We start from the raw sequence: 24,716 nt of genomic DNA, 5'->3' as shown, positions 1-24,716 counted from the left end.
CCGTTTGGCAATCCCCAGCTGGCAGACACACGTGATGAGCCTGACACCTCAGCACCTAACGCTCTTCCTTCATGGCATTCAGCACTGCACACTTGGCTTGCCTTGGCCCAGTGCTGCTACTCCAAATTAAAGTATTTGAGACCGTTGCCATTCACCTGACATACAGAGCTCCATACTCATGACAACATCATCCAACCAAAAATGCTCAAGGCTAGAGAGGACTATTCTGTAGCCATGAATATGAGCAGACACAAACTTCATCCGTCAGTATTCTTGACTAAATCTCAGCAAAATAAAACTGGGCAGTTGCAACCTCTCATGAACTCTCAAATGAGAAAGTAAAGAGTTCTGGATGAGAACATTCGAAATTGAAAATTTCTTATCAACAGAAACAAAGAGTTAATTTTTTCAAACTGAATGATGGTAGATTTAGGTTGGATATAGGGAAGAAATTCTTTACTGTAGGGATGTTGAGATACTATAACGGGTTACGTAAAGAAGCTGTGGCTGCCCCCTTCCCGGAAGGGTTCAAGGCCATGTAGAATGGGGACTGGAGCAACCCAGTCTGCTGGAAGGTGCTCCTGCCCATGGAAGCGGGGCAGGAACTAGATGGTTTTTAAGGCTCCTTCAAACCCAAACCATTGTCCAACTGTACTATTCAGTAACATATTACTACCACAACACAGTCTCACAAAACCACCCTAGAATTCTGCTCCCACCTAGACCTTCCCCAACAAAGTAACAAAACACTAAACTGACACAGGGTTTCACACAGCCAGTAAAGAACAACTTACATCACTCTGAAGGTCGTACACTTTCTTGGCTTGTACAACATCGTTCTGGTCTGGCAGACAGGTCCACCGATGCAGAGGGTGCTTGTAATCAATGTCGCTGACCAGCTCCTGACATTTCTTGGCCAACACGATGCCCAGCATGTCCACTGGGCTACTGAAGTGCGTCTTTGTCTTCTCAAAGGCTTTCTTGTACTCTCTGTCACTCTGGATCTTGGCTACGTGCATCGACCACATCATCTTCGGATCATCCTCTATGTTACGGGCCCCTATGTGGTGGCCAAGCTGCTTGCGATAGCCTTCCTTGTACTTGTACTATAGACAAAAACATGTTCAGTGAATTTTAATTTAGTTCTCTTCACAACCCTAGCAGCCCCTGTTACACAACCTCCAGACAACCCACCATCTGAAACGACAGAGACTTTAGAGAGAGAAAGTATTCAGCTGATGAACTGCAGTGCACCACTACAAAGGGATTCATAAAACATTATCTGCCTGATACGACTCTCACAGTTTTGAAGTCACTCCCCTGGAATATATATTAAGAGCTACTATCGCAGTAACGAGAGTAAAAAATTTCCCCAAATGATGTAAGCGATACGAAAGGCCTGAAGTACAATAAATATCCCCTATATTAAGAATCAGTTAGTGAACTTAAATCGTGATAGCCAAATAAACTCCTATTCAAAATATTCTGGACATTAAAACTGGAAAAATAGGGAGACAGATGTTGGAGTTTCAACTGAGATACTAAAAACATATATGGAATACAATTTCATATTAGTACCTAAATATAATAAAAATAATTTTCATATAAACTGTCTTTATTTTTAAACAAAAAAGTGGTTTGGGTTTTCTTCCCTAACGTCCAGCTCAGCTGCAGAGCTGCAACATCCAGGGAGCGCAGGCTGGCAGCACGGAGGGCAGCACACCACCTCAAAAGTCCACTCGCTGGCACCAGGGGAGGCTGCCACAAGCCCAGGAGGGACGCTGATTTGGATCACGTCCATCACCCAGCTCCCACAGGCACTGTCCACACACCCTCTGCACGTTCCCTCGTAACATTGCACACTCCTAACCCACAGGGACAGCTACAGGCAGGCCCTCCCAAAACAAAACATTGACAGACCAGCTGAATGGCTGTCACAGGTAAAGAGCTGTGCTGCCTCCATTCCGCCAAGGTTGCAAACCCTGGACTTCAACTGCAACACCTGCAAACCCTCCGACACGCTGTGCCGCAAGGGCGCCTGTGCACTTACATCACTTGCAATGTCTCTGGAAGCTTTAGCAGCCTTGATAGGAATGGCATCTGCCCGCATGTCGTAGCCCTTCTTCTTCTCTTCCTCCATCGCAAGCTTGTACAGTTTCTGAAACACAAACAACCATTGCCCTCAAACAACACGCCTCCCCGGGCCTCAGCAGTGTCCAGGGACGGACACTTCACCCCGCATCAAGCACCCACCTCACTGAAGTTCACTCTGTTCTGCTGCGCCAGCAAAATACCAGGCGTATCCGGCATAATGTGAACGCTGGTCTTATCCTTCTCCCAGGCTGATATGTACGAGCGCTGCAAGAACGAGCACAACGCGGAATAAGGTCACGCGAGCACGGAGCAACAAACTCAAAGAGCCAACTCGCTCCAGGAACTGAAGCGAGGGGCCTCGACCTTCAGCTCACTCAGGGACCCCCCCTCTCCTCACTAAACCTTCTAACACTTCCCCCGTTTCTTTCCTTTTCCACACTGCACCCAATCACTGCTCCTATCCCACAAGATACGATCTGCTCTAAAACAAGGAACACGGGTCCCTGGTGCAAGACGATGCAATATCCCTCGTGCAAGAGCCAGGCACCGGAAGGAGAGAGCCCAGCAACCAGAGAAAGGCAGGTGCTTGTTTCCTTCGGGTTGCAAACACAAGGAAGTCTCACCTGGTTCATGATTTCAGAGTTGTGCTTTGCCAGAACCATGGGCATCGAGTCAGGAAGGCTCGTGAATTTGATGGTGTCCGGGTGCTGCCGATACTTCTTGTCACTCAGGATGAGGCTCGCCCTCTTATTCTTCTCATCGTCCAGCGAACCACTTGGGGACCAGCCAATGCCCCTCAGCCACAGAAGGTCGGACTTGTACACGTTCTGAAAGGACACGCAAGGACACAAAGCACCTCAGCAACCTCCGTGCTCCCTCGCACCGCTCCTCCTGACAAGGGAAGATCTGCCTAACAAAACACAGTGCCCCCCGCCTCACAACCCACCACCCACCACCAAAGGGACTCCCGCTCAGCTCAGCTCCCCACAGCCTGGCTCCCCACGCCTACGGCAGCACACACAGCTGCCAACCAGCCCACAGACCCTCCCCCTCCATCTCATGAGGGCCCTTTCAAAAGTCCTGCCCCGTTTGGCAATCCCCAGCTGGCAGACACACGTGATGAGCCTGACACCTCAGCACCTAATGCTCTTCCTTCATGGCATTCACCACTTGGCTTGCCTTGGCCCACTGCTGCTCCTCCAAATTAAAGTATCTGAGACCGTTGGCCTTCACCTGCTGCACAGAAGTCCAGACTACTGCCAAGACCACCCCTCCAACAATGCTCATGGCAAGACAGGACTATTCCACGACTATGAAGTATGACCCCACACAAACTTCATCCCTCACCAACTCTCAGCAAAACAGTACAGCCACAACACACACTGAGTCTCACAGAACCACCCTAGAATTCTACTCCCACCTAGACCTTCCCCAACAAAGTAACAAAACACTAAACTGACTCTGGGTTTCACACAGCCAGTAAAGAACAACTTACATCACTCTGAAGGTCGTACACTTTCTTGGCTTGTACAACATCGTTCTGGTCTGGCAGACAGGTCCACCGATGCAGAGGGTGCTTGTAATCAATGTCACTGACCAGCTCCTGACATTTCTTGGCCAACACGATGCCCAGCATGTCCACTGGGCTACTGAAGTGCGTCTTTGTCTTCTCAAAGGCTTTCTTGTACTCCCTGTCACTCTGGATCTTGGCTACGTGCATCGACCATATCATCTTCGGATCATCCTCTATGTTACGGGCCCCTATGTGGTGGCCAAGCTGCTTTCGGTACGCAGTTTTGTATTGGTACTAATTGAATGCAGAAACAAGAATTACCACCTCTTTTCAAGCTGCAATTCCAATTTCTCTGTAATACAATTTTTAATGTTTTCCTATCCAATGATTTTTTTTTTTTGACATGTTTTCCCAACATTTTTGTGGTTTTATTGCATCTCCAGAAGATATTAACTGATTTTTATATTGTTATATACTATTTCATTGTAAATTATTGTATTTAATTTTACTAACTTTACATCATTAAGAATTATACAACCACCGGGGAGAGCAGCAGTATAAAACTATTAAAATTTTAGATGTCTCCTCCTTTAAATAAAAACATCTTTATCCAAAAGTGTTTTCCAGCTTTATCTCCCACTATTATTTTCACTCTGTAAGACTTACTTCACTAGCTATGTCTCGGGACGCCTTTGCGGTCTTGAGTGGTATAGCATCAGGAGGAAGATCATAGCCTTTCCTCTTCAGCTCTTCATATCCTAACTTGTAACGTTTCTGTTGGAGAAGGAGTCAAAGTAATTATTGAAATGAAGATCTGTACACATTTCTTCATTACTACAACTTTCCTCCCTTAATATTGAAAAGAAAGCATGAGATTCCAAATACGGTTGCATTCATCAAGTTAAATTCCATAGCTCGTTTTTAAGAATGTGTATTTTGTAACTAATGATATAAAATATTTTAAAACTTCTGTCTGTTTTCTGATTAGTCATTTGAGATCAGAATTTTCTTTTATTTAGTATTAATCTGAATGGTTCATATTCTCCTACAGATGTGAATAACACAACCCTTTGATTCTCTACAGCCAATTTCAATACAATTATTTTTGTCTTCTTGAGTTCTTATGATATAGCTGCTAACATTTCTTTACGTTTTTATGTAGTCTATATTTGTTCCATTATAAACCAGGAGCTTGATGTAAATTACATAATCCTATGTAATTCTCAAGAGGCAATTCAATACAATCAGAGATTTTAACAAGAATGACTGGCTTACTAGAAAGTACTGAACACGCATCTAACAATGTTAATATGATCAGTAGGGATGAAAGAGAAAACTGCTAATTTGTGCTGAATCTTTTCTTTGTATTTTTTATATTCTAGCAACACCACTTTCACTTTATATTTTAGCAATTCCACTCAGGCTTCCCAATGCATAACAATTTTCACAGAAAAAGATCACAGGTGTGCTTACAGCTGTTAGAATTGCAGAATTACTCTACTGCTTTTTAAACTAAAGACACAATGGGTAATTCCAAATTCCATAAAAGAAATATCATGGAGACACACTTACATCACTTGTGTTAATTAAGTTTGATTTAGCCAACAGAATTTCAGGAGTATCAGGCATGATGTGAACCTGAGTCTTGTCCTTGTCCCAAGCTTCTCTATACAGTATCTGAAAAGAGACACAACCAAAAATAACTTGTCTGATGAAAGACTCACATACATAGCAGTTAATTCAGCTTACCTCTTCTCTGTAATAGTAAAGCAAAAATGTACTATGCAAGTATGAGTGATGCAAAGAATGCAAGATATTAAAATCAAATAATACAATGAAATCTTACTGAAATATCACCTTTTTTTCTTCTTCACATCCATGAAATTTCAAAGAAACAGCATTATAACTATACATTTACATACTACATAGTAAGGGTCTTATTTGCAGTTATTACTAAGTTACACAGCATTAAAGAGGTTGATCATCTGAACAAGACACAGTAGTTGACCACAGAGCTGTAAAGGAATGACTGTAAACATCTGATATTTGTATATTTTAAGCACATGTTCTGATACGGAGATCTTTAACAATTGCATACTAATGTATTAATTTATTGAATCACATGTTCTGTCTCTAGAGGCAACTTACATCACTTCTATTTTTGGCATTAGATTTTGCTAAAATGATATCCATGGCATCTGGGATGCTTGTAAATTTAATAGTATCCGGGTGCTGGCGGTACTTCTTTTCACTCAATATTTCAGAAGCTTTCTTGTTCTTTTCAGATTCCAAAGATCCCAAAGGACTCCATCCAAGGCCTCTGAGCCATTGTAGATCTGACTTATACAGATTCTGTTAAGGAAAAAAAAAAATCAAAATCATAGTAGATTATTTCCCTGTTCATTTATTAAACCGTATTAAAAGACCAACTGGTACTTTAGCTTCAATCTGATCTATACTGACATCAAAAGAGAGTTACTAAAGACACTTTTCAATAAGCAGTAAATATCTTACAAAAAAATCCAATTAATTAAATCCAGAGAAAGCTTACATCACTCTGTAGTTCGTAGACCCTCTTTGCCTGGGTGACATCAACCTGGTCTGGCAGACAAGTCCAGCGGTGTAGCGTCCGTTTGTAGTCTATATCACTAACCAATTCCTGACATTTCTTAGCCAGAAGGAAGCCTAACATATCCACAGGCATATTAAACTTTGTCTTCCACTTTTCAAAATCTTTCTTGTACTCCCTCTCACTCTGCATCTTAGCTACTTGCATAGACCACAACATCTTCGGATCATCCTGTAAGCTGCGGAACCCAATATGATGTCCCTGCTGCTTGCGGTATCCTTCTTTGTACTTGTACTAAAATGATAAAGATTGCATTATGGAAATTACAGTCAGAAACAGACAATAGTAAAATAAGCAAAATATCAATATAGTCTCTCAGTTCAATGTTTCTCATTACCAGTGAAACAAGCAACTTGTTATGGCATCTCATGTAAAGTTTTAGTAGCCCCTTGATTCATGTGCATCACTTGGTGTCAGTGAATGCTCAAGGAAGAGTGCATGGCTCTAATGGTCTCCTGTGCCATCTGATTCATGCAGTCCTGCTGTTTCAGAACTCCTAAAGGCTGACACACTGAAATATTTTGATGAATAATCAGAAATGAAAAACGCAGCTGTTTAAGGACTGATAACATTTCCTAATGGTTAACAGAATCTCTTCCATAAATGCAGGTGGTGTATTCATACCAAGTGATGATAACAGCAATACATGTGTCACCATGTCTACTTCAGAATTGTAGGGAGGATTTCCCAGTATAGGCACTAGACTAACTGGATGAAATTTGCTGCTGCTCTGAAAATGTAACATCCAAAAGAGCAGACAATTCCTAACTTTTTACGACTAGCCACTTCATGGATGGACCGCTATCTTTGGAATTGTCAAGATGCCAGAGCAACTCTTCTTAAATATTTTTCTTCACTGACAAGAACAGATCAGGAATGAGTTTTGTCAGCAATTTTGCTTTTTACTCCAAGCCACTCCTTAGCAGAGAAGTGTACCTCAATCTAGTGCGATTCTGCAGCTTAAAGCAACTGGATAAAGTGTATGCCATGTTGAATTAGAAATGTTGCTTACGTCACTTGCAATGTCCCTTGAAGCTTTGGCAGCTTTCACTGAAATGGCTTCAGGTGTGAGGTCATAGCCCTTCTTTATCATTTCCTCCCAGCCAAGCTTGTACAGTTTCTAAAATCAAACCCAATATTAATCAAAAAAACCCTAGTAACACTTATGTCACATTCTATTTAAATATGTTAATGATCCGTACTACCAAATGCTGGTTATCTCACAGGCTTCAGTTATGAGAGAAGGGCTACTAGAATGGGAACTGAGAAATGGGAAACTGATAAGCAAGGACTGCAGATCTTCCAAGTCTTAGGCTAGTGACTATATAGCTTTTCTTTACTGCAGCAGCTTCCTACTACAGCTTATCTTGGGGATCTGAAACATATCTGGGGAATGTGAAATGTATACATCTGGGATAACTGAAAATTAACAAAATTTTAATTAGTAAGGCTGCAATGTAGCCATTTAATAGTCAATTCAGTTTGTGCACACTTCATTTTAAGTAACAGCACTTCCAAGTCAAAGATTTGCCTCTGAGCAAACATGCAAAGCAAAATCTAAGTATTGCATACTGGCACAACTGTCACTTCCTTATATTTGAAAGCTGATAGAAAAGTTAGAATCATTGCACGTATTTCTTTTCCCATATGTTATGTTAAAAATATATACAATGAGCTTGTAATTTTATAGTGAGGAATTTTTAACATGATTGATTTCTATAGTAAGAATAGAGTATGGACTATGCATACCCAGATTTCAAAAACAGGACTTACATTTTCCATACATTATAATGCAATTTAAGCTGTTACTTTGTTAGCCTGCAGATGGTACTTATTGCTATTCTGAAAGAATTACTCACATAAAATTTTTTGCCTCTGTTCTACCTATCCCATTCCCTTTCTTCTAACTTATACAAACTAATTACTTATTTTGAAATAGGAGGCACCTTTAAATTTGAAGAAAATAGATATTAATTTAAAATGTAATAGGAAGTATTAAACTCTACCTGGCTGTAGTTTGTCTTGTTCTGTTTTGCCTGTAGAATATCTGGTGTATCTGGCATCACATGAACCTGAATTTTATCCTTCTCCCAAGCTTGAGTATAAGCATGCTATTGAAAAAAGTAACATTGGGTGTGTTAGTATAAATGACAAAGGATGGCTCTTCTGGAGTTTTCACCTTTCCATTTGTGCACTTTGGATTTCTATGGGTAAAAAGATGAAAATGCTGACTTAGACTTATTTTACTATGTAATGACCCAATCCAGAATCTACTGAGTAGGATCCAGTCTTGCTTCTAATGAAGTCCAACTACCAAGATTTTCAAGACCAGTAATTTCTATACAAGAATAAGAAGAATAGAGGTTGGGGAGGTAGCAATGAGAAGAATGAGAAAAGATGCATTTAAACAATGCCACTTGAAACTGAGTGTTTCATTAAGAAAAAAAAATGAAAAAAGAGGAACCTATAAATGGCAGCTGTTTTTCCCATGGAAACACAAGGTGGTGACAGAGACTTATAGACTGCTTATTGAAATGGATCATATGTGAACACCTGCCTAACTTCCCCCATAAATACTCACTTTGTTCATTATATTTGCATTCTGCTTTGCAAGGACCATGTCCATGGCATCATTCTGTTTTGTAAAGGGGAACATGCTGGGATGCTGGCGGTATTTCCGATCACTTGCAATCTCTGTAGCTTTCTTAGACTTCTCCACATCCAGAGAACCAGCAGGACTCCAACCGATACCCTTGAACCACTCATTGTAATCCTGCTTGTACTCATTCTGCCAAGCAGAATACAAAAGCAAAGTTTACAATTTATAAATGGCTCATACAAAGTAATTCTGTTGTTTCCAAAACACAGCCATAATGAAAAAACAGGGAAAAGAAGTCACAGCTGTGAATGACAGAAAGAAAACAGAAACTTACATCACTTTGTATCTGATTCATGTTTCTGTACAGTTCTAAACTCATTGCATCTGGTAGAAGCATATATTGGTGAATCAGTCGTTTGTAGTTAGTATTGGTTACACGATCTTGTGCCTCCTTAGCTGCCACGATGCTGAGTGTATCAGAAGGCGTTTGGTAATGCGTCTTGCTCATCTCATAAGCTTTCTTGTATTCACGATCAGACTGCATCTTAGCCACTTGCATATAATGGACAAGCTTGGGATCATCCTGAAGGCTGCGGAAGCCTACAAGTTTTCCCTTGTCTTGTTCATAACCTAATTTGTATTTATACTGTAAAGAGAACAGAGACAGAGACTTTAATTCATCTGTTTAATGAGAAATATCTATCTCGTAATTCTACTTCATTTGTTTAATAAGCAATATCTATCTTGTAAAGAAAAAAACCCCAAACTTAGACAAAAAATATAATTTTTAAGAAGATATCACAATGCATAGAGAGGTGGTGGCTTTGTCCACTTACTCTTAGGGTGCACTCTAAAGCAAAACAGATGTCTAGTGTCCCTTTTAAAAGCAGTATATTTAAACCATTTTCTTAATAGATGAAGTTTCCTTACAATAGTTCACTCTGCTCCTGCATAAGGTTCAATATAACCTGGGTTTCAATTGCCTTCTAATCTCACTATAAGTGACACAATGAAATCATGAAACATACTGATGGAAAGCAAAAGGCAAGGGAACACATAAAATCTGGTTTGCTGAAGACAATTCTTTGGAAAAAGTGCACTTTTTATTCTTTTCAAGCTATAGTTTATGGACACCCATCTTGGCTCTAAGATGAGCTATCACAAACACTAGAACCAAGGTACAGTAACCCACACAGTTCTCTGTTAGTGTTGCTATCCTGCTTCCAGTATTTGGCTTAGGAAACTATTATCATGGTATTCCGCACCATAAACAGAATACTTCTGTTCATATCTAAAGACTAACCATAAAATCAAAGATCTAATCATCACTTCTTTTAGATTCACTTATTCAAATGATTACAAAATTCAAGACACTTCTCAAGACCTTTTGCACGTTTTTGTTTAATAAAACTAATAGTTCTAATTCTTAACCCCTTCCTCAATCTCTAATCAACCCTGGACAATGAACTACACAGACCAAGTGTCAAGCCCTTTTTCCTTCACTGCTTACTGATGGGAGAGAACTCAGAATGGAAATATCTCACCCTCGGACTTAGAGAAGTGGCAGAACAAACTGACTTTTCCCCTAAATTTTCAAAAAAAAAAAAATGGTGGGCTAAATAACATGTCCTTAGACCCTAACTTCACCCCTCTCTCAGGCTGGATTTGCCCCTGCCACAGCAAATCCCTCATCACTGATACACAAAGGTTTTCAGAATGGTCCTGATTCCAAAAGATTGTATTCTCTGGACTGCGAATTTTAAGGGAACTTTCACCAAAGGAATAAGTCAAGTCCGTATCTGTTCTTTTCAAATATTACTAAAAGTGATCTCTGAACATTCTGTCTAAACTATAAATATACAACAATATACATATATAAAGTATCCAAGCACCATCACACTGAGGAGTGAACTGCCTTTTTTTTCTTTTTTTCCCTAAGAGTCCCTCATATATCCCCTTACCTTTCTAGTGAAGAAATAATTCTTTAATCCTGCTAGAAAATGTATTAGAATATATATCAATTATGTCAGAATTATTTACAAGCAAGAGAATAAAGAGACTTCATATATTTGGCATGTAAAACTGAATTGTGTCAAGAAATCAATGTTTTACAATGTCTGAAATGGATCATTTTTTCTTTCAAGAACTTACATCACTAGCAATATCCCTAGAAGCTTTGGCAGCTTTAATAGGGATAGCATCAGCTCTGAGATCATATCCTTTCCTCCTAGATTCTTCAAATGAAAGTCTGTACATTTTCTGTGAAAAGAAAGAAACATCCTTTAAAAAGGCAAAACACACCACACTCACTTAAATAAAACTCTATTAATTTTATATGATAACTTGAAACAGAATATTTGTATGTTTAACACTCCTTGAACAGTTAAGGCACTCGGGGACCCAGAGAGATGAATACTCGTTAAAAATTAACTCCAATCCCAGTATTCATACATCAATGCAGCTGGGCTGCACTATAATCAGTAACAATAGCCTATAACAAAAGAGCAAGAAATTGCATTTGTTTCCCACATGCACAAATGTTGGTGAAAAGTTACATCTATAAGGATGTCAGCTTTAAAAAAAAAAATAGATAAGTAAGTATTTCTGCACACAATTACACACAGTATTTTATTTAGCATATGTAGATTTAACAACTGGCTACTGAAAAACTGTCTATAATATCATCTGCTACTGAAAGAATAGGTTCAGTCTGCAAGAATTTTGAATCCAGTAGAAAGCCTTGTGCAGGGGGAAATAAAATAATAAACACAGTAACAAACATGCATAGTACCCAAACTCTACTATTTTGTTAGTAACTATTGTATTTTAATGACCTCCGTAAATATTTTATAATCTGAATGTAAATACTATGGCTTTTTCTTTGTAACTTTTGGTATTTAATTCTGGGGAAGGAAGTGGGGAAAAGGAAAATTAATAGCTTTTTGTGAAATTAATACAGGTTAGCAAAGTGAGAATTAGGGAGACTTCTGTATGCTGCCATCTCACTTATTCCAAATTAAAAAAAATTACAGCAACATCATAGTCTTACAACCAATACTCACATCACTTAAATTAAATGCATTAGCTTTTGCTAAAGCAATCTGTGGAATATCTGGTGTGATGTGAACCTTCTTTTTGTCTTCTTCCCATGCTTGTTTGTACTTGTGCTGGAAGGATTAAAAAAAAAAGAGATGTCATCATAACGAAAAATTTAAATAAACCAACTTAAAATAATTTTTCCTATTTGAAATATAAACTTTCTGTACAATGATGCAACTACCAGCATGGTAGGAGCACTTGCCTTTTTATTTTAGCACTTAAAAGCGGTGTGATTCAGGAATAGCTCTTATGAAGTTAGTGGCATGAGGCTGAAATAAAAGTGGAAGAAATACCAATCTTGCTAGAGTATTTTATGGCTTGTCTCTTGCCCAGCAGTGTTTTCAAGCACACTGAACAGCAGAAAACAGTAAGTTTCAAAGGTACTTGGTCTGGCTGGGATGGAGGCAATCCTCTTCACAGAAGCTTGAACGGTGCTGTGGTTTAGATTTGTGACTAAAACAATGCTGACGACACACTAATGTTTTAGCTGTTGCTGAAAAGTATTTGCACAGCATCGAGGCCTCCTCCGTTTCTCTCTGCTCTCACAGTGAATAGACTGGAGGGTGTGCAAGAGGTTGGGAGGAGGCATCACCGGGCAGATGGATCCAACTAACCAAAGAGATACTCTGCGCCATGTAACGTCACGCTCAGCACACAAAAAGGGAGAGGATGGGGTTTAGGGAGGTTAGGCATTTTTTGCTCTGGAACTGGCTGGGCATCAGTCTACCCATGGGAGGGAGAAAGAGATTGCTTTTCCATCACTTGGGGTTTTTTGTTTTCTTTCTCTCTTCTTCCACTTCTTCTTTGCTTATTAAACATTTTTTATTTTGACCCACAAGGATTTTTGGTTTTACTGTGCTTTTCCTCTTCCCCATCCCACTGTGGGGGAGGGGAAGAAGTGAGTGGCTGTGTGGCACTTAGTCACCTATCAAGGTTAACCCATAACTAAAAACACAGCCAGAAGGTATAAAAATAAAATAGTTAGAGGTGGAAGATTATTAGTTTGCCTCCTGGAAAATAAGTATAAGTCGAGAGAGGCAATAGAGCTTTTCTTAGAGGAAACAGAGCTAATGAAGGTGCACGTAAGCTCCTGATGGTCCCTGTAACTACAGTGCACATGAAGTCTAGACATTTCTAAACACCAGGAGATTACATCAGTTCAGCAGGAGAATCAGAAAATAAATTTCTCATTATAAAAGCATTCATATCATGTAGCAATTTCATATTAATGTAACAGACAATACATTTAAAAGTTTAAATCCTATTTCTGAAAGGGATCACTCCAGTATTTTTAGCCCCTAGATTTAAACTGTTAAAAGTCTACATTCAGTCATGTTGGATAAACTTCATTAATAAAATATGACCCCCAGGTCAGTCTTTGCACTCATTTCTTAGAAATATTAGGGTCATACTTTGCTTTCAGGTATAGTAAAGGTCCATTAAGATGAAATACAATGATAGTTAAGCACACTCATTAGTTCCCAAAATTGACAATTTCCAAAGCTATGCATACAATAGGATTGACTACAACATCAGGTATAGTTTGTTTCTTACTCCTACAAACTTAAATGAATTTCAATGAACACTTTTTTACCTCATCCATGATTTTGGCATTATTTAAAGCTAAGACCATATTCATGGAATCCATAGGAACAGAATACTTCAACTTGTCTGGATGCTGGCGATACTTCTTTTCACTAACAATTTCCATTGCTTTTTTGTTCTTCTCAGCTTCCAGGGAGCCCAGTGGCATCCATCCAATACCCTTCATACTTTCATCATATTCTGCTCTGTATTGATTCTGGAAGCAGAAAGAAAAAACAATCAGATGCATGAAAAAGTCTGTAAATCATGACATCTCTTTCTGTCTTTAATGAATATTAGATTTTGAATGCACTTATTCTAAAAAGAGGCAAACAGCGTCAAGATGCATTCAAGGTTTATTTAGAAACATATTTCTTACAGTGGTGTCCATTTTACTACTCTGCTTTTTAATACAGTGTTCAGATCCTCCTTACGATGTACACAGATTCCTCGCATGAAATTACATGCTAAGGCCCTCTTGAAGAAAAGGATTATCTTGAACACTATATTGAAGAAAAAAAGGCCCTCTTCTCTAGAGGTTAAACATCCCAGAAAATCTGAGAATACAGCAAATTAGCTGTTTTCCCTTTCTTCTGAAAAGATATGTTTTTAGAAGTACAAGATAAAACTATTAATGAAAAGTGAAGCTTTTCCTGTCTTGTCCTGCACACAAATATTGCTCCTGAAGAGCCTGATGGGTCATGTAAGCAGTAAATATCCATTTTACTTTATACATAAAGTAACTTATTTCTGAGCCCAAATTCTTTAGCAACGGGTGTAATTTAGTATTTCAGAGTCTTAGAAAAACACACTGGCTATCATTGCTGAAGGTCTCATTTAATTTACTAAATTTTAGTACATAACTGAACTAATTTCACTAAGAAAAAAGTACTACTTATCTTACAGTATGTTTTTATGAACTAAGCATCATTGTATTTGCAATGCAAAGGTTGAAGAAGCTCTCACTTACATCACTTTGTATCTGCATCATGTTTTTGGCTAATTCAAGACTCATAGCATCAGGCAAAACATTGTAGGTATGGATCAAGTTTTTGTAGTTTGCATTTGTAGCCACTTCCTGTGCTTTCTTGGCTGCCACAACACTGACCATGTCAACTGGAGTATGGAAATTGGTCTTTGCCTTCTCGTAATCTTTTTTATATTCACGATCAGATTGCATCTTTGCCACCTGCATGAAGTGCACTAGCTTGGGGTCGTCTTCAAGGCTGCGGAACCCAATATGCTTTCCTTTCTCTTTTTCGTAAGCTAGTTTGTATTTATACTGGCAGCAGGAAAGAGAAATAACAGCAAAAACTTAAATCAAAGAAATGCACTATTAATCTCAATTTTATCTCTGAAAACATAGAAAATATTTGTTCTTTTTCATCACAAGATCACAGGTTTAGTCACTTAAACAGACTCAGCCTTACAAAACAGCCCACTGAACACAGGCACGTGAAGCTCAGCAGCTTGCTGAACAAAGAGCAAAAAAGCATAGTTCAGTGTTATTCCACTGGAGAGCAAGTACTGCAAAGGTTTATCCCATCAAGCCTATCATTGAAACCTAGACAATGCAAGATGCTTGAAAAAAAACATTTGAGCATAACAGAGCACTTTGCCAACATTCTGAGTGTCTCTGCAGCTACTCTGAGCACTATCACACAACCAAACTTACATCACTTGCAATGTCTCTGGAGGCTTTGGCTGCTTTTATTGGAATAGCATCTGGCTGCATGTCATAACCTTTCTTCTTGTCTTCCTCCCATCCAGCTTTGTAAAGTTTCTAATTTAAAATGTAAAAGAGGACAGGTACTCTATTATGAAGGCAGAACTACTAATGTACCCTTCAGCTGTATTTAAATATTTTCAAAAAAGACATAAAAATTACAGCAATTTTTGATCTATGCAACAGACACTGAATGCCCATCGTGAGCACGGTAACTCACATTACTCATTGTGATCTGGTTCACTCTAGACTGCAGAATATCTGGAGTATCTGGCATAACATGAATGCTGGTCTTTTCTTTGTTCCATTTATCAGTGTAGAGCCTCTGCAATTACAAAGTAATATTTAACACGGAAAATGCATTGCACTCATAAAATAAGAGCTTGCTTTCATTTTGCTCATTTGCAATAAATAATATTTTACAGTAAAGTTTCATAAGCACTACAAATAATCTTAACAAATATAACAGTGAGGTGGCAATATTATATTCCTCTTCTTTCTTTAGTCCCTTATTTGAGAAATTTGCAGAGTATGTTTTGATAACTAGTAGATATTTAAACTGAAAATTTTCAGTCTGCTTTAATGCAAAGCATATTTTTTTTTCCACGCTCCCTCTTTCCATGGCAAACATGGAATAAGGATCAGTGGTGTCCCAGATGACTAGAGACAAATTTAAAGAACTCCACTTTTCAAGGAAACTTGTACAAAACTGACAGAATTTCAGGGTTATTTCAGCTCAATGATTAAGAATACTAGTTCCTGCAGAAAAAGAGAAAGGTTACCAAAGCACTATAAAGCTGAAGAAGACATCTTTAATCACATATATGAAAGAGAAATCTTTAATATTTATAAACAGAAAATTAAACTCCCTTAATTATGAATACAGTCTGAGGCTTCCATCATCTCTTAGTGTCCAGTCTTAACCAAGCAAACCACTACAGCCATTTGAAATTCTAATGACTTCAGTGGGAATGCACCTGCCCCACAAATTTGCAAGACAAAAACCAAACCTCTGGCTCAGTCATGATCATCTGAACGAATTCCCACCTTATTCATGGTCTTGGCATTTTGCTTAGCTAGCACTTGTTCCATTGCATCCATTGTAATAGAGTACTTCAGCTTGTCTGGGTGCTGGCGGTACTTCTTCTCACTGAGAATCTCTGTAGCTTTTTTGGCCTTTTCCACATCCAGTGACTGAATTGGTACCCAGCCAACTCCTCTCAACCAGTTATTAAAGTCTGCTTTGTACAAATTCTTTTAAAAAATACAACAAGGAAAACCACAGTGAGACAAGGAAAATTAGAATGTCTATATACATAAAAATAGGTAAGGCCTTAAAACTTCTCCTGGTCATTCATTTCTGAAGGAAAATTTAGATAAGGCTGTTATAACTGCTATTGTTTTCCACATTCTTAGCATAACTAACAACTATTGATGTGTTAGGGGTAAAAAAATTCTTTTCATTAAACCACTGTGTAGAACTCACACTACAAACTGAATGCATAGACCTTAGAACAAATTTTGAGTGGTAAATATGAAAAACTGACTAAAATATAATAATTCTTTTAAATTTAGCTCTTGTTTGTTAGTAGACTCAGTTCACAGTAGAATTAATTCAGAGAAATTGTTTCAACAACTCCTGCTTAATGGTCTGGTTCTGCATAGTCTTCAGTAGACACCACTCCTATTTAATCATACTTTATAACATGGCTTTGGAACAGATAAAGGTACAAAAATGGTGCAAAAAGAAAACCTGTTCCTGACCTTCAGTGTTAGAAGTAACAGGGAGAACATCAGGGTCTGAGAAAAAAAACACATACTTTTCACAGCATGTGTACACAGGGCAAAATCTGTCCTCAAGTATCATGCTTCCCTCCTTGCAAACACCGAGTGAGACAGCCAAGCAAGCTCACCCAGCTCAGCATGATTAGGTAAAAATATAACGGGGAAGCAAAAAACTTGAGATGAAAACTTCTGTATTTGAAAAGAACAGTGTTTAAAGGTCAGAACCTCAATCTGTTGGCCAATCAGAACATGCACATTATCCTCTCCAAACATTGCTTCCAATCTGAAGAACACTTTCAATCAGATTATTAACATTTTGTGGAATTTCAAATTTTTCATAGGACTGTTAAATAAAGCAGATTAAACTAAGTACTTTCTGGACAAACAAGCAGAGCCTAAAGTTACATCAGTGAAAAAAAAATGGAAACAAGTCACAAAACTTAATGGAAACTACAAAGCTTTTTTTATGAAACCTTATCATGCATGGCATATGCATCTGTTGGCGGATAAAGGCAGGAAGGAAAAGTAAACAAAATAAATCTCAAATCCCTAGATATAATACAAACATATATAATGTATATTTTCAGTAAACTTAAATAAAATATATTCAGAATTTAAACTCTGTACATAACCTACAATCTCTGACATTACAAATAGTAATCACAGTAATAACACATTGTGATTACAAATCCAACTACAAAAAGACACAAATTAGAAAAACATGTTCATTTTCTGAGAACTAGCTAGATACGTAGAGACACCAAGAAAGTTGTTACTTGCTAGGTCTAGAATTTACCAGCTACACATCTGATAATTGGTAAATACAGGGTTCCAGACCAGACATTTACATCTCAATCTACTGTTAATCCAACACGGTTAATCTTTTAGCCTTAAAAGATTAATAGTGTAACACAGTCATTATGAGAAGAAAAAAATGAGCCGATTAACCATTACATACATCACTCTGAATCTGCATGACATTTCTTGACAGCTCCAGATTGACAGAATCAGGCAAGAGTGTATAATTGTGAATTAGCTGTTTATAGCCAGCGTTTGTAACTGCTTCCTGGGCTTTCTTGGCAGCTGTCACGCTGAACATATCCAAAGGAGTATGATATTTGGTCTTGGTGACTTCATAATCCTTCTTGTATTCACGATCTGATTGCATTTTGGCCACATTCATGTAATGAACAAGTTTAGGATCATCCTGCAGGCTACGGTATCCAACCTGTTTGCCTTTACCTTTCTCATAATTTTCCTTGTATTTGTACTAGAGACAAAGGAAAAGAAAGCTTTACACACTTTGGAAAGAGAAAACGTAATTTTGACAGTTTTAATACTTTGAAACTCAGTATTTTAACAACTGCAGTTAATTCTTTAAACTCATAAATTGTTTTCCAGACAGCACAGGGTTATTTAGGTCAAAAAAAGGACTGCTGGATTTCTCAGCTAGTCTTGACCCCTATATAGATCTAAACCTAGATACACAGTTACATGTCCTCCCCCACCACTGCCTCTGCCATATTATATTTTCCTGCCATAGACTTCTAACTCCCAGGAACATCCAGCTTTTAATTAAAAGACTAGCATAATATTATATTATTGAAAAGAGTACCAAAGACTACCAAACAATGAGATATCCCAACATGAAGGGGGGCATGTTTAAGTGGGGAGTGGAAGTAATTTGCAGCCTTTTGCTAAAGTTAGTGAATTCATTTCTGTGTTCCCAATCTCCTTTCACAGCCTGTGTCAGATGGCACACCAAACTTTACTGGTGTCTGCTGACGTAGCTGCCTGAAAACAGCCACATTTCTGTACAGCTTGTGAATGCCAGACAAGTAGAAGTCCAGCAATTAAGAATACAGCATAAGTAAATGATAACAACGGAACTTTCAAATAATCTGGTGAATATTGAAGCAGCTACAACAAACAGCTCCAGCTCACCAGCTCACACACACGTTATGATGTATTTCCAAACAGGTTTTTTCAGAGGTTCATGTGAACATCTGAATTCACTTGATATTTCACAGAATCATAAAAGTTTAATTCTGAGTTAAGTGTCCCTGCACCATTATATGTATATAGCATAAGATCTATAGCATAATAATGCTACAGAAAGTTGTAATGCAGTAGATGTATGTATTCCATTTTATGTAAATTATACTTACATCACTTGCAATATTTCGAGAAGCTTTAGCAGCAATAATAGGAATGGCATCTGGTTTCAGGTCATATCCTTTGGCAAGGGATTTTTTCCAGTCTGCTTTGTAGTTAGCCTTATAGGGAAAAAAGGTATGAGCTCACAATGTGATGAGTAGCAATTTTAACAAAGTTGTTTAAGCCCATATTTTGATTATAGTTATAGGAAACAAAATATTCAGTTTAGTCTGCAATTGCAAGGAAAAATGTTAATCTATACAGAAACTACAGTTGTATTATGATAAATAAATCTACTACAAAGATAGCAGAAGTCCTTCAAAACAATCAGCTTAATTCATGCAGCTAAATCATTAACTCCAGAAGCATTTTTTTCAATTTTTATGCAGAACAACTCTATCAGTGGCATTTTTGCTCTCACTTAAACAAACGCCTTTTTTCATTTAACTGAACCTTCATAAATTTTTTCCTGTTAACTTCAAAATCAGGCCTTGTGGTCTTAAGCAACTGAAGAAAGCAGTTTGGCTGATTTTTTATTAGCAGTTAGTTTCTGGACAGACTAATAGTATTTCACAGTTATTAAAGGAGATGTCAGCTTTTACCTAGTTCCTGGGGGTCAGATAATGCCACCAATAAATTTAATATTACAAAGGCAACGAAATTGATACTATTAGTGGAGATCTTCTTGGTGTTGGAGGGATGCAAGAAGTGATTGAAAGCAGGCAGACTAATAGCTGAATGGCAGAAAAAGGCATTACTGTATTTCCACTGGATGAGTTAATTTCCTCTGAAAGCCCAGCAGCAGGAAGCAACATACAGATAACTTGTACTGCTTGCCTATGCAACATGTTTTATATAAAAGTAGATGCCATAAGTCTCCAAACCTATAGGAATCTGAATAATGAGTCATGCTGGTTTTCTCATTGAGTCTATCCAAGTAGATTGCCGCTGAAATGTTTTTATGTTCATGAGTTTAAAAATTTGCTTCACAAGCACAAAACTCTCTGACTTCTAGAAGTAAAAGTTTAGCTGAATTCAGAGCCTGTGCATTTCTATATTCAGTATCGTAGCATGAATAAATAAATGTCATTTTTTCTAAGGAAATGACAGATAAATATATGATTGAACAAAGTATTGGTTATATGCTTACATCACTCAAATTGAAGGCGTTAACCCTGGCTTGAATAAACTGAGGAACATCAGGATCCAGGGTGTATTTATGTTTTACTTTTTCACCCTCTTTCTTATATGTTACCTGCAAGGAAAAATTAAAAAATACTTGTTGATAAGTACCAGGTAGGTAATCGTGTTAACAAACACAGACAATGCAGCAATGCTTAATTCCTACCAAAAAATTACAGTTTTATTATTTTCACAGTTTTTAAAATGTAAATGTTTTTTTAGATGGAATATCTGACAGTAACATATAAATCATAAATACAGTAAAAAAATAAAATTCCTATATTGCATTAAAAATGAAAGATTTCTTACATCACTCAGTTGCTTCGTGTTGTGCTGCGCTAAAACCATTGGCATTGAATCTGGTATACTTGTAAATTTGATGGTGTCTGGGTGCTGACGGTATTTCTTTTCATTTAATGCATCTCCAGCCTTTTTAGCTTTTTCAACATCCAGAGAACCAAGAGGACTCCATCCAATACCCTTGAACCAGCTGTTATAATCTTGTTTGTATGCATTCTGAAGGAAAGAAAGCCAACATGGACCAAGATTTTCCACAGAACTGTAATAATTATGTTTAAAACAATAATCACAGTCTAGCTAGTGCGTTATACATTAGCAGGAATATTTATAAATTCTTGAAAGGAACAACAGATATTTTTTATGCTTCTCTGTGATTTCATAAGGAAGAAAATGTGCTATTGTATTTTTGATTCATGATTCATTTCTGCCAAACTGTAACATGGCTTAATTTGTTCCGTGTTTCAGCAGATTCTGTGAGACTTGGCCTTTTACAAAGGTCCACAGAGCCAAAGCTCAATTTTTTCTTTTCTTCCTATAGTTCCTCCTACAGTAAAATACGCAGATTTCACGGACAGCAAGTTAAATATTTATCCTGGCTACAAAATATGCAGAAGGTTCTTTAACATAAACATTCAGATAGGGTCAATGCACAGTTTGAATGCAAGGATATTGTGGACACCCTTTCCTAAGACCTTTCCGTGTTCAAACTCTATGAAAACCTATGAGTTCAAAACCTATGAGTGGTCCTCCATAGGGATCCACACAGAGTCAAAATCCACAGTATACAAAGAGGTACAGAGTGAACCCATGTATGCCTAGTCAACCCTCTGGCACTGTATCTGCAAGAAGGACTGAGAAGGTCCTAGGAGAGATCTCCTATGTTAGAGATCTCCAGAACGTATTTCTAATAATATCAATAATTACATTTCGTCCACTCCTTCATCCTAAATACTTAATCATAGTCCAATTACACTATCATATATGTATATATCATATCGTATGTGAAGACAAATCAATACAATTTAGAAGAAGGCTTAAAGAATAAAACAAAATTATGTTAGCTGCAAAATAAAGTTTTCTGAGGAAATGTGAAAAAAAAAGTTCATTTGAATTCAATATTCCAGAAGTCAGTGTCCACTGATACACCAACATCAAAATCCTGTTGAGTAGAACTCCCCAGGAATTTGGTACTTCTAAATGCCACCACCAGCTGATAAAACTTCTAACAATCTTCCCCAAGACATAAGAAAAACAGATCATTTCCATGCAGTAATGGCAATTTTAATTGAATATAAACTCGTATTTTATTTTTCACAGTGTGCAGAAAAACATCCACGAAACTGCAATCATTGAAATACTTACATCGCTCTGAATTTGCATCATATTCTTTGCAAGTTCAACGTCCATGGCATCTGGCAGGTAAGTGTAGTGATGGATCAGATTTTTGTAGTGGGCATTAGAAGCTACATCCTGAGACTGTTTAGCAGCCTGGATACTGTACATGTCAGGAGGTGTATGATAGTTAGTCTTGGTCTTCTCATAGTCTTTCTTGTACTCACGCTCAGACTGAATCTTCGCTACATTCATGTAGTGGACAAGTTTAGGGTCATCTTTCAGGCTTCTGAAACCAACCTGTTTTCCTTTAGCCTTTTCATATGCTTCTTTATATTTATACTAGAAACAGAGGAAAGAGATCAAATGTACTGCGGCATGGCTACTGATGTCCACACTAATGCCAAAGAAAAGAAAAGAAGAGTTCTCACAACTTTCATTGGAAAAAGAAGCTCCAAGCAGTTCAGAAAAATAACCCTTCCTAAATGGCACGCCCAGCAACTGTACCTACATTAACTTTTCTCGCTCCACCACCTAAGCCTGTATTCAACAGGTTACACACACCACAGTAAGATTTATCAATATTAGCTTTTCTTGTAAGGAAGGGAAAACATTTCCTAAGCATTCCTGTGTGGAAAGGTGTATGAAAAACATCAGAATGACTGAGAAAATCCTTCTCAGTCATTTGAAAGCAAGAGCAAACTAATGGAATATGACCGGACAGGTTCCTTGAGTTCTATGAAACCACCAAAACACATCCCACTTCATACAACTTGCACTGTTAGGCCTTCTGATTCATGTATAATCCATAGTCTACTGTATAACCAAAAGCATCCTCAGCACATATTGTCTCGTCTGTAAATAGGTGCTAATGTAGTATATTTTCTGGATATTTGTCACAGAATGATTGCAAGAACTATTGATTTTATTTCTCCTATGAAAAGTGGATTATGAAACAGTGCAATAGCATTTGCCTATCTAAAGCAAACAATATGAGCATAAAACAAGTTCTACACAAATTAAGCCTTTGGCAAAGACTAAGCATCTCTTTCTCATTATACTGACTAGTGAGATTTGTGCAACATATGAGGTCTGCCATATGGCCTGTAATGGACAACTTCTTTACTAAACGCCCAAGGAAAGTATACTTGGAATAGATACTTACATCACTAGCAATGTTTCTTGAAGCCTTGGCTAGAGTGATTGGAATAGCATCAAGTGACACATTGTTCCCTTTAGCAATTAGATCATGGTAGCCTTGTTTATAATATGCCTAAAAAAGAAAATCCATATTATTCTACAGAACCTAGTAAGAACATGAACTATATGCAAGTCAAAGCTACTCCAAAGCTACTCCAGGCAATTCTTTAGAAGCAGATGCAGTGGGGATCATATACAACTATCAGTCTTCATTTATAAGAACAGATTTATCTACTAATTGAATTAATCAAATAATTACATTATTAAGTGCTGTCTAGTTGGAAATTCAAATGACACCAAGAGTGAAAAATGACAATGATACAACTTAATTATATAGAACTGAGTATCAGCAAAAGGAATCTGCAGTATGAGTGTATCTGTAACATATTACTCAAAAAATCATTAACAATGTGTAAAACATAGTCACTTACATCACTGATGTTAGCTGCATTGTATCTAGCTTGGATAAACTGTGGGACATCTGGGGTAAGAGTATATTTATGCTTAACTTCCTCTCCAGAAGATCTGTATAGTTTCTGTAAAATATATGATACAGAAATAAATCCTTCTTTCCTTGTACAACCAGCCACAGATTAACTGAGGGTTTATGTTTGATTTTACAAATAAATGTACGTTGCCACCTATCTCATAAAGATTGAGGCTCTCCTCTTCATACCAAATTGTTGATCTTACTGATGTAGGTGGTAAAATATCAATAAAGAACTTGCAAATTTCATGTTTTTAAAAACATACGTGTTTCTAATATATTTAAAATATAAACGGACAGCATCAACTGATGTGAACTGAAAGAGCCACATAATTTCCATAGAGATTTGTAGACTTCTAACAGGAAATTACTCAAGCAGAATCAGAGCACAAAACAATGACAATTCAGAGAAACCCTTCCAGGATAATAGTACTTTAAAAAATTGTAAAGACAATGCTCAACTCTTCAGTAGATGCATCCCTACCTCACTATAACACCCATTTCTTTCTCTACTTACATCATTGAGCTGAACTGAATTCTGTTTGGCTTGGACCATTACTGGAGAGTCCACCACACTTGTAAATTTTATGGTGTCTGGATGCTGACGATATTTCTTTTCATTCAAAGCATCTCCAGCTTTTTTAGCTTTTTCTACTTCTAGTGAGCCAATGGGGATCCAACCAATGCCTTTCATCCAGTTATTATAATCTGCTTTGTATGCATTCTAATAAAGGAATGAAAACAACATTTTAAAATTAGAAATTCTAGGAATTAGAAAAAAACTGTGAGCCTTCACAGTTTTTGCTTGAGACATGCAAAAAAAATTCTGTTCATATAGAGGTTTTACTTACATCACTCTGAATCTCCATCATATTTTTGGTCAGCTCCACACTCATTGCATCTGGTAAATAAGTATAGTGGTGTAGGAGGTTCTTGTAATTAGTGTTGCTGGCAATCTCTTGAGCCTTCTTGGCACCGACAACATTGACCATATCCATTGGAATGTTGTACTTGGTTTTTGTTTTCTCA

General features: G+C 37.6%; 1 protein-coding gene across 1 annotated transcript in view; it reads right to left on the bottom strand.

Moving 5' to 3' along the window:
• NEB (nebulin) overlaps window positions 1–24,716 on the bottom strand; it is a 131,809-nt gene that overhangs the window by 90,024 nt on the left and 17,069 nt on the right. The window contains exons 16-42 of the mRNA XM_042808539.1: window positions 23,632–23,736; window positions 23,166–23,273; window positions 22,031–22,342; window positions 20,678–20,884; window positions 20,337–20,441; window positions 19,198–19,305; window positions 17,988–18,299; window positions 16,292–16,498; window positions 15,465–15,569; window positions 15,194–15,301; window positions 14,489–14,800; window positions 13,529–13,735; window positions 11,898–12,002; window positions 10,987–11,094; window positions 9,170–9,481; window positions 8,818–9,024; window positions 8,243–8,347; window positions 7,249–7,356; window positions 6,159–6,470; window positions 5,756–5,959; window positions 5,180–5,284; window positions 4,274–4,381; window positions 3,590–3,901; window positions 2,718–2,921; window positions 2,254–2,358; window positions 2,051–2,158; window positions 795–1,106 (exon numbers count right to left, since the gene is read on the bottom strand). Coding sequence (XP_042664473.1) covers window positions 795–1,106; window positions 2,051–2,158; window positions 2,254–2,358; window positions 2,718–2,921; window positions 3,590–3,901; window positions 4,274–4,381; window positions 5,180–5,284; window positions 5,756–5,959; window positions 6,159–6,470; window positions 7,249–7,356; window positions 8,243–8,347; window positions 8,818–9,024; window positions 9,170–9,481; window positions 10,987–11,094; window positions 11,898–12,002; window positions 13,529–13,735; window positions 14,489–14,800; window positions 15,194–15,301; window positions 15,465–15,569; window positions 16,292–16,498; window positions 17,988–18,299; window positions 19,198–19,305; window positions 20,337–20,441; window positions 20,678–20,884; window positions 22,031–22,342; window positions 23,166–23,273; window positions 23,632–23,736 — 4,911 coding nt within the window. The remainder of the gene's footprint in view (window positions 1–794; window positions 1,107–2,050; window positions 2,159–2,253; window positions 2,359–2,717; window positions 2,922–3,589; window positions 3,902–4,273; window positions 4,382–5,179; window positions 5,285–5,755; window positions 5,960–6,158; window positions 6,471–7,248; window positions 7,357–8,242; window positions 8,348–8,817; window positions 9,025–9,169; window positions 9,482–10,986; window positions 11,095–11,897; window positions 12,003–13,528; window positions 13,736–14,488; window positions 14,801–15,193; window positions 15,302–15,464; window positions 15,570–16,291; window positions 16,499–17,987; window positions 18,300–19,197; window positions 19,306–20,336; window positions 20,442–20,677; window positions 20,885–22,030; window positions 22,343–23,165; window positions 23,274–23,631; window positions 23,737–24,716) is intronic.

Source organism: Tyto alba, unplaced genomic scaffold (assembly GCF_018691265.1).
Source record: "Tyto alba isolate M040663 unplaced genomic scaffold, T.alba_DEE_v4.0 Super-Scaffold_7, whole genome shotgun sequence".
Lineage (NCBI taxonomy): Eukaryota > Metazoa > Chordata > Aves > Strigiformes > Tytonidae > Tyto > Tyto alba.
The sequence above is the reverse complement of the archived record's forward strand: the minus strand, read 5'-3'. Positions and strand labels throughout refer to the sequence as shown.